This window comes from Spermophilus citellus, assembly GCF_964194105.1.
Source record: "Spermophilus citellus genome assembly, chromosome: 5".
NCBI classification, from domain to species: domain Eukaryota; kingdom Metazoa; phylum Chordata; class Mammalia; order Rodentia; family Sciuridae; genus Spermophilus; species Spermophilus citellus.
In genome coordinates this window covers 62397597-62410283 of record NC_138186.1, presented here as the reverse complement: position 1 = coordinate 62410283, position 12687 = coordinate 62397597, and the positions used below count along the sequence as shown (strand labels likewise).

General features: G+C 40.3%; 1 protein-coding gene across 1 annotated transcript in view; it reads left to right on the top strand.

Annotated features, from left to right (window-relative positions):
• Positions 1 to 12687, top strand: part of ADGRF5 (adhesion G protein-coupled receptor F5) — a 90451-nt gene that overhangs the window by 61262 nt on the left and 16502 nt on the right. The window contains 5 exon segments of the mRNA XM_081296033.1: positions 1894 to 2109; positions 3008 to 3211; positions 9088 to 9258; positions 11193 to 11312; positions 11467 to 11676. Of these exon segments, the coding sequence (XP_081152159.1) occupies positions 1894 to 2109; positions 3008 to 3211; positions 9088 to 9258; positions 11193 to 11312; positions 11467 to 11676 (921 nt within the window).

Genomic DNA, 12687 nt, shown 5'->3' with positions numbered 1-12687 from the left:
CCCTACAAGGAGTCTATATCCATCTCTGTCCTCCCTCAAAGACCAGAGCCAGATTCTGTGATATGCAGAGCCTAGAACAATAAGCATGAACTGGTAGCACACTCAATTCCACAGGGAACCCAGATGCCCTCCTCCTCTCCACAGTGTAGGTAGTGTTAATCCAGAACACAGACATCCGAAAACTCATGTTACTGGATGAAAATTTTCTCCTCCTCCTCCCCCTTTCCCCTCCCCCTCCCTCTTCGACCTCCCTCTTTCCTCTCCCTCCTCCTCCTCCTCCTCCTCCTCCTCCTCCTCCTCCTATTCTTCTTCTTCTTCTCTTCTTCTTCTTCTTCTGATGATGATGATGTGGGCATGAGTAGGAGAGAAAGAGGGCAAGAAAGAAGAATGTTGAATGAATGAGTTGGTATCAGGAACTTAGTTTTAAATCCATCTTCACAAGATGCAAAAGGTACATGGCAGTCTTTAGAATAGATCCATTTACTTTGTCATACATTAATCCTCTGGTGATACTTTATTAAACAACAGCACACTTGTTCTTAATTATTCCTGCTAAATTTATATTAAATTCCATTTAACCATATAATATTGGAAGTTCCATGAATTTTACTTATTAACCATAATCGTAATGAAAACAGGGAAATTTACCACATCTTTTTGTATTAATTCCAGAGTAGTTACTTCTATTTCATATTCACACGTCCTGTGAGATAGATGTCATTATTCCCATTTACAGATGAGGAACTGGAGGTTGATGGAGGGTGAATGACTCACCCAAGGACACATAGCCAATACCTCAAGTTTGTATGACTTCAAAGCTAGTGCACTACATTAAATACTCACAGATGGTTTTGCTTCCCAGTAGTTAAATGAGATTTTAAAAAAGAAATCTTATTTTAACCAGTGGTCTTTAAGAAGTGGTAAGATACTAATATTTTGACTAGAACATCATACTACCCAAAATTAATTTTATGGTGACTTATTCCCATATTTATTATCTATAGAGGATCTTTCCTGGGCTTCAAGCCCCACTCCTCTGGTTTTCTCAATACATATAAGTCATGTTATATAAGCAAAGGGCATCCATAAAAATGGATACAAAGATAACCAACATGGTGTTTTTATATGTGTAATGACAATACAGTGATTTTCTGGAACTTACTGCCATCACAGTAATAATAGCTGCTGATTTCCCAAGTCCCCTCCCAAAGTGACTCTCACTGTTCTCATTTTCCAGAAAACAGAGCTGAGGTTGGGTGAGGCCAAGCAGGTTCCCCAGGTCCACACAGCTGCAGGTGGGACAAAATCCGAGTCTAAATCCACACCTGTCTACCTACTAAGTTCTCATACTTAAGGGTCTATGGGGATCAGACCTTGAAAAACTTCTTTGTTCCCAGGAAGGTTTTATTTATTATCAATAACAAGTTTATCTTCCCATTTGTAGCTCATTATACACTTAGAGCTTTCAGTGGGCACCAGATATGAGTAATTGGTGAGAAGCAGTTGATATTATTCCAGTCAGTAGCAAAGAAACCCCATGCTTATCAGCTTAGGTGACTTTTTTATAAATAAATGCACTATTTTCTACCAGATTTTTGAAATATTGAAAACAGCTTTGGGATCCCATTACTACCATTAGGAACTCCTGAGTGACCTTATGACACGTGTTACATAGGCCCCAAACTAGAAGCTCTGCCCCTAGTACCTAGCAGGCTGTAGCTCTGTGGGTCTTGGAGGCAGTTTGGGGAGTGGAGTGAGGAGCCATGTGGCCCCACCCTGAGCAGCATCCCAGGTGCTCAGGAGACCTCTTAAGATTTCCCAGCAGGGGTGGCAACTGGATTCCATTAAATTTATTTGCTCTAGGATCCTAACACCTTTTCTTTGAATTTCCAGATGAAACTAAGTTCACTGTTGTACCAGAAAACATCTTTGAAGGGGACACAGTAACCCTGGAATGTGAAAATGAAGTTTTGTCCTCCAATGTGTCTTGGTACCAGGGAGAAAGACACATCCAGAACAACAGCAGATTCTCCATTTACACCTCGATGCCCAACAACATAACCTCAGTATCACGCCTCACCATCCACAACATCACTCAGGGTGACAAGGGTGAGTCTTCCTCAGTGTTTTGTTTGAGGAAAGGAACAGAATGCTCTTAAAGGAGCAAACCCTATAATGTGTTAGCAGTGCTGCTCTCTTCAAAAGGAAGTATTCAGGCTCAATACTTCAAAATTGAAAATTTATCCTGTGATCTTAAATTATTTTCTAAATTAATTAATGTATTGTTATTATTTTTTACTATGCTATATGTTCTTATTCTTTGAGTTTTCAATTAAATTCTAAAAAAAATTAAAGTAGCTTAATTAAGGTAGAATTGATGTGGAATAAACTGCACATATTTAAAGTTCTTTAAGTTTTGACCTATGTACAGCTGGGAAACCATCATCAGAATCAAGATAGTGAACCCCCATCATCTATCACCCCCAGCCCCAGATTTTCCTGTCCTCTGCAGTAATCTGTCCCTTTGGCCTGTCCCCACCATCCTGTCTCCCCGGCCCCGAGCAGCCAAAGGAGCGTAAGTCTTAATTTTTCATTTTCATCCAGATATCAACAAAGTCACCTCTATTTCTCTGCATTAAAAGGTAGGCTGTTGACACATGAGGTACATCACATCTTGGCCAATTCTGATTTTACCAGAGGGTTAAATAAGATGTCAAAATTTTCTATCTTCTAAGTCTCCAAAGCTTTCCAAAAATTTTTCCCTCCCGTTTTCAGTCTTATTCCTTACTAGCAAAATTCATGAGACTGCTACAATCAGAACAACTCTCTACTCTGTACCTGTGGCATCAGAAATCTCTGTTTCTTAAGGAGAATTTAAACCATGTCTCAGGTGCTTTGAAAATGAGGCCTCCTGATGTAATGCCATGCTGCATGAGACAAGACTATCATTCGTCTAAGGCAAGACATATGTGGGGTAATAATAAATGATTTTGTATATTCTGTGCAGGTGAATATCTTTGCAAACTGATATTGGATATTTTCGAGTATGAGGCTAAAAAAAAAATAGATGTGCTACCCATCCAAATTTTTGCAGAAAAAGAAATGAAGGTGATGTGCGACAACAATCCTGTATTTTTGAACTGTTGCAGTGAGAGTAACGTAAATTGGAGCACAGTAGAATGGAAGCAGGAAGGAAAAATAAGCATTCTAGGTAAGAATGTTAGATAAGACGTTCTTTGGCAAATAAGCCTTTGCTTGCTTCTTGGTCATGTAAAAGATGAAAAGATGTGATAGGAAGAGGGGGGAATATCAGATGCCTGTCTTCTTTTTCATTTTTGATCTTCAAACTATGAAAAAGCACTAGGTTTGATATCAGCTTCAGCTGAGCCATTCAGAACAAAACTCCAAAAATGCAGACACACGAGTGTCATGCTTGGGTTACAGATGAATTTTCAGCAACAGAAGACCCAAGAGAGAGTGATCCTGATGGCTGAGGTCCACGGCATTTCCAGCCCACAAAAAAAGCTTGTCCCTCCTTGCTTTTTTTTCTACCTTCAGCAAAGAGCTAGGGAGGAGGTCATTGGCTTTTCATTTGAGGTACAACTTGGAACTTCCTGTTTCTGTCTCTTCTCTTGGTATTAAGTTATATACTTCAATCTTTTCTCCATGTGTCCAGCTTTTTATCTTTTTCTGTAGACATGTTTGTCCTTCAACTACTTCATGACAGTTTCCAGTCATGGTTGCTTTTGTTTTATTGAGATCAGACTTGAAGCCCCTACCCTCCAGTTTATACTGATGAATATGATAATAATAAATAAGAGCAGCAATGGTGACTTCATTTTGTATAACAGCTTATGATTAACCCATTTAAAAAATATATGTGATCGCTTTTAATCACATTTAAGCTTGACCACAAATTTGAAGCTGGAGTTTTAACCACCAATATAAAAATAAGGAAATTGAGGTTCAGATTAAATGACTTATCCAAGGTTGTCATAATATGAAAAGAAAAGGATTAGGACTCCCCACAGATTTTGTTAAAAAAAAAAAAAAAAAACTGTGTTTGTCTTGGCCAACTAAATCATCCAGCACCTGCGTGAGCTGGTCTGCTAGTTTGGAAGGAAGATTTTCCCACCTGGAATCCCAATAGAACCACATCTAGCTCTTCTCTCCAGAAACTTTCAACTAAAATGTGACTTTACCCATGAAAATCATGAATGTGGTGAGCTTGGATTTTCTAAAGCCTTTGCTATTGGACAGTGGAACAAAAAGATCCATTTACAGGCACATTTTCCAGAGCACATTTACTTTGCAAAGCTGATTTCACCTGCAGCATTTGTATTTGACTTTAAAGACCACAGGAGACTGGAAAAGGCCTTTCTTCACTGTTGAAAATACTGACACATGGGACCATTAGTCACTTCCCTGCTTTTTAAGGAAAAGGAGGTGTAGGCATCCTGAAGGAACTGCTGGGTGGGAGAAAGACCTTGCACAATTCCTGTGGTACTGACTGAAAAGCTTTCAACTCTGAGAGGTGACAAACCTCACCCTTAGCAGAGGAACCAGGAAGTCTGCGCTGCAGATACTCAGGGACCTCTCTCTGGCGGCCACCTCTGCATCCATTCCTAATGCCCCAGTGTGGACTGAGCAGAGTGCAGAACAATGAATTTCCTGCCTCAGGGCTGGCCGCCAGGGGACCTATACAGTGAGTGCTCTGATGGATTTAGCCTCTGCTCTGGCACCTTGTCCTTCTTCCCTGCCTCTTGCTGCCCCCTCTCTTTCTCCAAATGCCACAGCTTCTTTCAGCACCCATTTCCCCTATGTCAGTAGGAAGCACTGTAGCAAAAGATTTCACCCCAAAGTATTTGGAAGTGAAGGTTTAACCTCCTCTCAGAATCAGTTGTATTTTCAAAGACCTCTGAAACAGGCAAGGCAGAAAGTGAGTCCTCAGCCATGGGGAATTCTTTCTCTTTTTCTCCTTCCTTCCTTCCTTCCTTCCTTCCTTCCTTCCTTCCTTCCTTCCTTCCTTCCTTCCTTTTTTTTTTTTTTTTTGGTACCAGGGATGGAAGCCAGGGGTGCTTAACCACTGGGTCACATCCCCAACCCTTCTTAGTTTTTCTTTTCTTTTCTTTTTACTTTGAGACAAGCTCTCACTAAGTTGCTTAGGGCCTCATTAAGTTGCTGAGGCAGGCTTCAAATTTGTGATCCTCCTGCCTCAGCTTCTTGAGTCTCTGGAATTACAGATGTGTGCCATTGAACTCAGATCAATTGGGGGAATTTCTAACTTTGAGAGGAATAACATTCAATGAATTCCATGATGTTCTCCCATTGCACTCAGGAAAAGGGTAGGGATGTCCTTTAAGGGCATTGTAATTATCATAAAAGTTACTGTGGCAGATTCAATGCATTCAACTCTGTGTGTTTCTCTTTCTCCCTCTCCTCCCCATCCCAAGGTAGCTACCATTATCACCATTTTATAGATGAGGGTCTGGGATATTATATAATCCTGAGCAGAAATCTTGGATTTACAAATCAGCCCTTCTGCAGAAAGCAAAGCACCAACCTATTAGCTGCATTCTGTAACTTCCACACGGACCTGGACTTGCACAGCCAAGGGTATCATAAGGAACACTGTGCATGGTGACAATACAGGGGTTTCACTTTGTTTGTGAGTTTACCATCTCTTTGGAGCCTTATGTTCACTCTCTCCCTACAAGAGATGCCTATTGTTCCCTGGTTAAGACCTGTGTACTGCTGCTTTGTGTTTACTTATCTCCATTTTCTTATTTGACTAAATAATTCTCTCTTCAAGCAAGATCTTATATTAGTGTCCAACAGAAGGCTTATTAACCTTGGCACTATTGACATTCTGGACTAGATAATTATTGGTGAGGACTGTCCTGTAGGATGTTCAATAGCATCCTTGGTGTCTACTCACTACTGTCAGTAGCACACAGATGCAAGAACAATACATGTCTTTAAACATTGCCAAATGTCCTTCAGAAAACTAGAATTTCCCCCAAGGTGAGAGCATATCTAATGTGTACAGCAGACCAGAATGGAACTACTCTAGTTAAAAAGGAGTGAAGACTTAGCTGATTATCCTTAATCCAGCTCCGCCCTGGAAGCAGCTTAATGGAAGACTAGAATCAGCACTGATTCAAACACACCACATACATCCAACCCACATTAGGATCATGAACCCCATTTCTGTCTGTTAAACTCTAGTTGTCTTTCAAGGCCTAAAATAAATTTTTCTCCTTTCTGACATCATTCTTAGTCTCTCAACTAAAGTATACCGCCCTTTAATCTATGTAATATACTCAGTTGTTTCTTATGGAGCCTATCCACTGCACATTATCATTATTTCATTATGTTTCTTTATGCAATCCATTCTGCATAACTTATTCCCTCGTGTGCCAGTTTGGTGAAAAGAGTAGATCTTTAATATGAGTAAGGGTCAATATAATGCACCAGTAAAAAATATGGAACCAAAAAGAGTCAGTGAAGAGGAGGAGGGAAGATGAATTCAGGATGAACACAGACATAGAGGTGTGAACCTGCAGGGCATGTCAAAGGTCCAGGATGTGACCTAGATGCTACAAGAGGGATATAGGACAAGATCAAAAGGGGAGAGGCATATTCAAACTGAGAATAAATGTCATATATCACACAAAGCAGATTTTACTTTTTTCTGTACACAATGGTAAGATTTTAAAGGTAAAAGGAAGATAGTCAAATTATCTGAAGTGAACTTTAGAAAAATAAATAATCATGTACTGTAACCTATGTTCAAGGGACAAATTACTAAATAAGAGGCCTAGCTACAATAGTATGTCAAGTGCAAACAACAAATACTAGAACCTGGGCAAGTGGCTATGGATTTACTATAAAATGTTTCAAAAGCATAATCTAAAAGATTGTTTTTTATATTTGAGTAGAAGTACAATGTGAGGAAATGCAAGTGATTAAAGATGACTTTAAGATTTTTAATTTGGTGAGCTGCCAATAGCAAAAAGAGGAAATACTGGAAGATGTGCAGGCTTTTTCTAGGGAAAAATAAATAAATTGCATATGCTGAATTGAAGGTACCTGAGATGTCAAATCAACACTTGGGCATTTGCTTCTAGAATTTCCAACAAGGGTATTTCTCTCAGAAGAGAGTGAGAAGTCATCTGAGTATAGTATTTAATAGGAGCCACAGCTGTGCACAGCAGCACATGCCTGTAGTCCCAGTGGCTCAGGAGGCTCAGACAGGAGGATCATGAGTTGAAAACCAGCCTCAGCAACATCGAGGCACTTAGCAACTCAGTGAGACCCTATCTCTAAGAAAATACAAAATAGAGATAGGGATGTGGCTCCATGGTCGAGTGTCCCTAAGTCCAATTCCTAGTACCCCCCCACAAAAAAATAAAATAAAAAAATAAATAGGAGCCATAGCTGTAGATGAGATTGCCCAATGAGAGAGTCATGAAAAGATGAGGAAAGATGTATATCAGGACCTTTGCAGAAAGGTCAGTATCCTTGGGAATATCTGCACTGAAGAAGGGAATTGTAGGGCAAAGAACCTGGAAATGAGGCACAGAAGGAGGGATGAAGACAGAGGAGAAGCCGGAGAGACCTATGGGAGAGACAGGGGTTGGGAGCGTGGCATACTACAGTCCAGGTTGAAAAGAGGAGGTTGACATTGGCCTTAAAGGAGCACTCTTGGTAAAGCAGAGGGTGAAGAAGGCCAGTTGTGAAGATCTGCTGAAAAATGGAAGTGGCACAGGTAGAAAAATAGGTGGCAAAGATAGAAGTATCATGGAACAAAGTGAGGAAGCAAATGCCCTGGTGGGTAGAGGAGCTTTTGGATTGAGGAAGACCATTTTAGGAAACGAAGCCTTGAGTATATCTGAAGGGTGAAGTGAGGGAACCAAAGAAAAGATTAAAAATGCAGGGAAAAGAACAGTAAAGGATGCAGTAAGGTCCAGGAGGAACTGGAGGAAGTGACTGTTCAAAGGATAAGTGAAGAGGTAAGCCTTAGAAAGAGTAGGGAGATGTGTTTATAGGCTAGAAAGTAATTCATACAAGGTGGATGAGGGTGGAAATCACTTGGGTGGCTTGAACAACCATTTGGGGACTAGGGAGAAATTCTGGTTGCATGTCAAGTAAAGTTTTTCAAATATCATTGATCCTCTATCCAGTGCTAAAAAAAAAAAAAAAAACATGCTAAAATAAGCTCCTAATCAAGGAGCTTATTCTTTTTCTTTCATTTTTGAAAGATAGACGGTAGTGGAAGAATGTTTTAAGCATGAATGGTGGGAGGAGAGAGAAGGAAGGGACTGTGGTGAGAAAAACTAGACTTGGAGTGTTCTTGAACCCCAGGCAAGGGATGAAGATGGTATGAAGATGTTTCTGGGAATAGAAAGGGAGGTATGGAAAGGGAGCTACTGTGAAGAACAAAACTACTGGTAACTGAGGAAACATGATGTCAAAGCTTTCGCTAAAAGGGAACAAGCTACAAAAGTGCTTTCAAAGAAGATGAATAGGTGTCCCAGAATCATTTGTTCCTTCAGAAATAATAGTAGTCTAATTAATCTGATATGTTTTTTCCCCTTTCAGTTAAAGTCATACCCAAACACATTGCTTCTCTTTTTCATTTTTCACATTCCAGTGACCACCATTAATGGTCTTTGTTGGGGAAAGGCTCCAGCCAGGCACTTACTAAGTGTGTTTGTGTGTGTGTATTTGTGAGTGAGTGTGTGTGTGTGTGTGTGTGTGTGTGTGTGTGCATAGTCTCATTGAACCTTCTTACAGTCTTTGGAAGTAGCTGCTGCTATTACTTACCTCCATTTAGCATCTGAAAAAATTGGGTGTAGTGCAAATTATGTGACTTTCTCAACAACACCTGCAAGTAAGTGATGGAGTTGGATGCCAGGTAACCTGGATCCAGAGTCTGAAGACCCAACCATTAAACTGTCTCCCTTCTCCATTCTAAAAGAACATCTAATTTAAATAGTAACCTTTTCTTTGATTTGACTCTTTGATACTAAATTAAAAAGTCAACCAGTCCTGACAGCAAAAGAATTGTGTATGTCATTGTAGGAATCACAGAACCAAACCTAGATTCTAAATGCAGCAGATTCACCCTCAAGGCTAATGGAACCCAGTGCCCAAGTGGGTCATCTGGAACAACAGTCATCTACACTTGTGAGTTCATCGGCGTACATGGAGCCAGAGGCAGTAAGAACATAGACGTGACATTCATCTCTGTGGGTAAGAACTCTCTCAGAATTTTTTAGCCATAACTCCATTACACTTGCCAATCACCTAGGAATATCCATGGGCAAAAGAAAGTAGGGTTTTCCCTAGAGTGGGAAACAATGGGAGGTAGAAGAGGTTTTCCCTCTCTGCCATTGAAATTGAGGTGGCATCTTTTTAAAATTGGGAAGGGTAGGGATGGGAAAATGGCTGTAGGGAGGGAAGTAACTGCATTATACTGAGAAGGCAGAAAATGGACTGGGAAGTAGTTGCGCCATCAGATTGGTCCTATTGTTATTGAATTCATAATAAGTGTACCCTGCCCCTGAGAGTTTTCCCCTCTTCCTCCCAACCCCCATTCTTCCTTCCTTGGATCCACCAGCCTGGCTCTCCCTCTTCCCTCAGCTCCCTCCCCCATCTCCTTTCCTCTCTCACCCATTCTAGAAATCAAGCTACAGAAAGCTTTAATAATCCATTAGTCTGTCGATATTTTAAAGTGGGAATGTTCTGTTCAATTCTGTTTTGTTAAAATGACACTTTCAAGTGTCATTTCTCCTAATATCATAAAGCAGTATAATTTTATCCATAACTGCAAAAATGTTTTTCCATCTGTCTTATGAAGATGGACCATTTAGATACATCATCAAACCCTTTCTGAAAAACTTAGAGAAAGAACTGCTGAACGTTAAACCTGTGTTACTATATTTATGCTTTCTGCTACTGTAATTTAGCATTGGTACAAAGATCACGATGAGGCTTATGTGGGCCCACGTGATCAACACAACTCTTGAGTTAAAACTGGGAGTACATAACCACCTACACTTCAGAAAACTACACACTGTCCAAAATACCCACGAAATGCTCTGGGCAATAATATGTGCAGATAAACCTAATCCTTCTCCAAATTTTTCATTGTGATTTCACTCTTAATTTGTAAAATTGGGGCAGGTCATGAGGATGTATTTACCCTTTGCTGAAAATCACTATTCTGGCAGTTGGATCTCATTTGAGAATCAAAAGAATTAGATTCATGGCTCCATACCTTTTCTTTCCACTCTTAGATGCAACTAAGCCTTAGAAAGTCACCTCTGGGTCCCTGCGGCCAGGGAACACAATGCCAGGGACCCAGTATGCCTTGCCTAAGCAACTCTGCTGCTGCTGAGTCTGAGCATTTGAACACCAGTTTAGAAAGGATACCATGGAAAGCCCTGATTTCTTTTTACTGTGATTAAAAATAAGATTTTACGTTGCTTGGAAAAGGAGGTCAGCATGAGTGGCATGATGCTGTTCCCCTGTGGAAGACTGAAGCCAATAACATTTTGAAGTGGCAATCATGTAAATGAGATGCTCTAAGAGAATCGAAAGAGAAGCAAAGAGAGTAAGGACTTTCACATAACTTTCGTGTTTGCAGTGGTCTCATGAACATTTCCTGTGAATAATTTCTCATGAATAAGTCTGGAGCTTCTCATAAAGAGTAGTAAATATATAGTTAAGTTAATAAAAGTATTTAATTTTAGTTAGATAATTATGTATAGCTAATGATAAGGTGCCTGTACATCCCAATTTGCCTGAGACAGTCCAATTGTGATTATTTTGGCAATAAGTGCTATGATTCCCACTCTGATAATGTAGTTCCAGATTTCATTCTTTTGCCTATCAAGCTGAGGCTTTGTATTGACCCAGAACTAGGTGCTGGGCATACAAAAAATACAGAAGTAAAAGGCCCGCCCTTGAGGGTTCACACTTCTACGAAGGAGAGATGTAGAAAGACAGAAGTTAAGATTCAACATGATCTTATTTTGTAAAGTATTTTTAAAGAGTAGAAAATGAAGTCATTACAAGAACCCAGCCATTTCTTGTCCCTCAAGGTGTCTCAGAGGAGGTTGGAGGGGAGCTTGGGTTACTTCAACACCCCTAAGTTTGCAACCTTTTGCCCTGCTGATCATCAGGAGATAATTCCAGCCACAAAAGGGAAGTGCACGAGTTCCTAAGGCATGTGATGGAAGTGAGTACAGTTCAGAGCACCACCGGGAACAGCCTAGAAACAAGTAAAGCCCAGGAGCAGCAAGGTACAGATTCGCGCTGACCCCAATAGAGTCAGGAGGGTCCCTGATTGCTGTCTCTGTCTTGAATTTTCCTTGTGTCTTGATGTCACCAAAAAGACTAAACACTGGACTTGTCGTTTTTTTTTTTTTTTTGTCTTTTCTATTTGTATTCTTTCAGCCAACCTGACCATAACCCCGGACCTAATTTCTGTTTCTGAGGGACAAAGCTTTTCCATAAAATGCACCAGCGATGTGAGTAACTACGATGAGGTATATTGGAACACTTCCGCTGGAATCAAAATATATGAAAGGTTTTACACCACAAGGAGGTATCTTGATAGAGCAGAGTCAGTGCTGACGGTGAGGACCTCGACCAGGGAGTGGAACGGTGAGTGAAAGGCCAGTGGATGGGTGGTGCCATCTGGTCCCCAGGGAACATTCCATGATAGTATCTACCCAGGCTCTGCCTTAGGACATGTCCACATCACATTAAAATAGGGACAGTCCCCAGGGGGATGATGTCATCACTATAACATCCACACTGTGGAAAGTGAGGCCGATAGAAGAGAATAAACATGCTTCAGCCAACACAACTTCAGTTGAAGAAGGTTCCAGGGTTGGAAGTAGTGTCTGATTCCAGAGTCTGCTATTCTGTTAGAGGATTGTTTTTAAAAATGCTTTTCAAGACTTTTGGGAGTATTTTCCCCAACTATATTATAAAAAAATAGAGCTATCCAGGAATGGGTGTGCACACCTGTAATCCCAGCGGCTTGGTAGGCTAAGGCAGGAAGATTGAAAGTTTGAGGCCAGCCTCAGCAATTTAGCAAGGTCTAAGCAACTTAGTGAGACCCTGTCTCAAAATAAAAGATAAAAAGGGCTGGGAATGTTTATCAGTGGATAAGGGTCCCTGAGTTCAATCCCTAGTACCAAAAAAAAAAAAAAAAAAAAAAACTAGGTAAAAGTTTTATATATCTGGTTCTGAAGAAAGAAGCACTTTTATTACCTCTACGCTCTGTTCATGTTAGGAGGAAACACAAATCTTGGAGAGAAAAATGAATTTGGTAGACAGAACTATCACAGAAAGAGGTAACATTTATTGAGCCCTTACTGTGATGAATTAATGTGATGAATTATTGTATTAATTTATTTAAAGCAATGAACCTTAGAGACAGTATCATTATTATCCCCATTTGACAGATGAGGTAACTAAGGCCCAGCAAGATTAAATAAATTATCCAAGTTTATTCATGTGGTAGGCAGAGCCAGGATGCAAATCTGGCCCCAGTGAGCAACTCTCAACCACTCATTCTGCAGCCTTTTGTTAACTATAGGATTAATCAGTCCAGATTCTGTGAGTCCCATACCTTCTTTATGTTTTTTTTTTTGTTGTTGTTGTTTT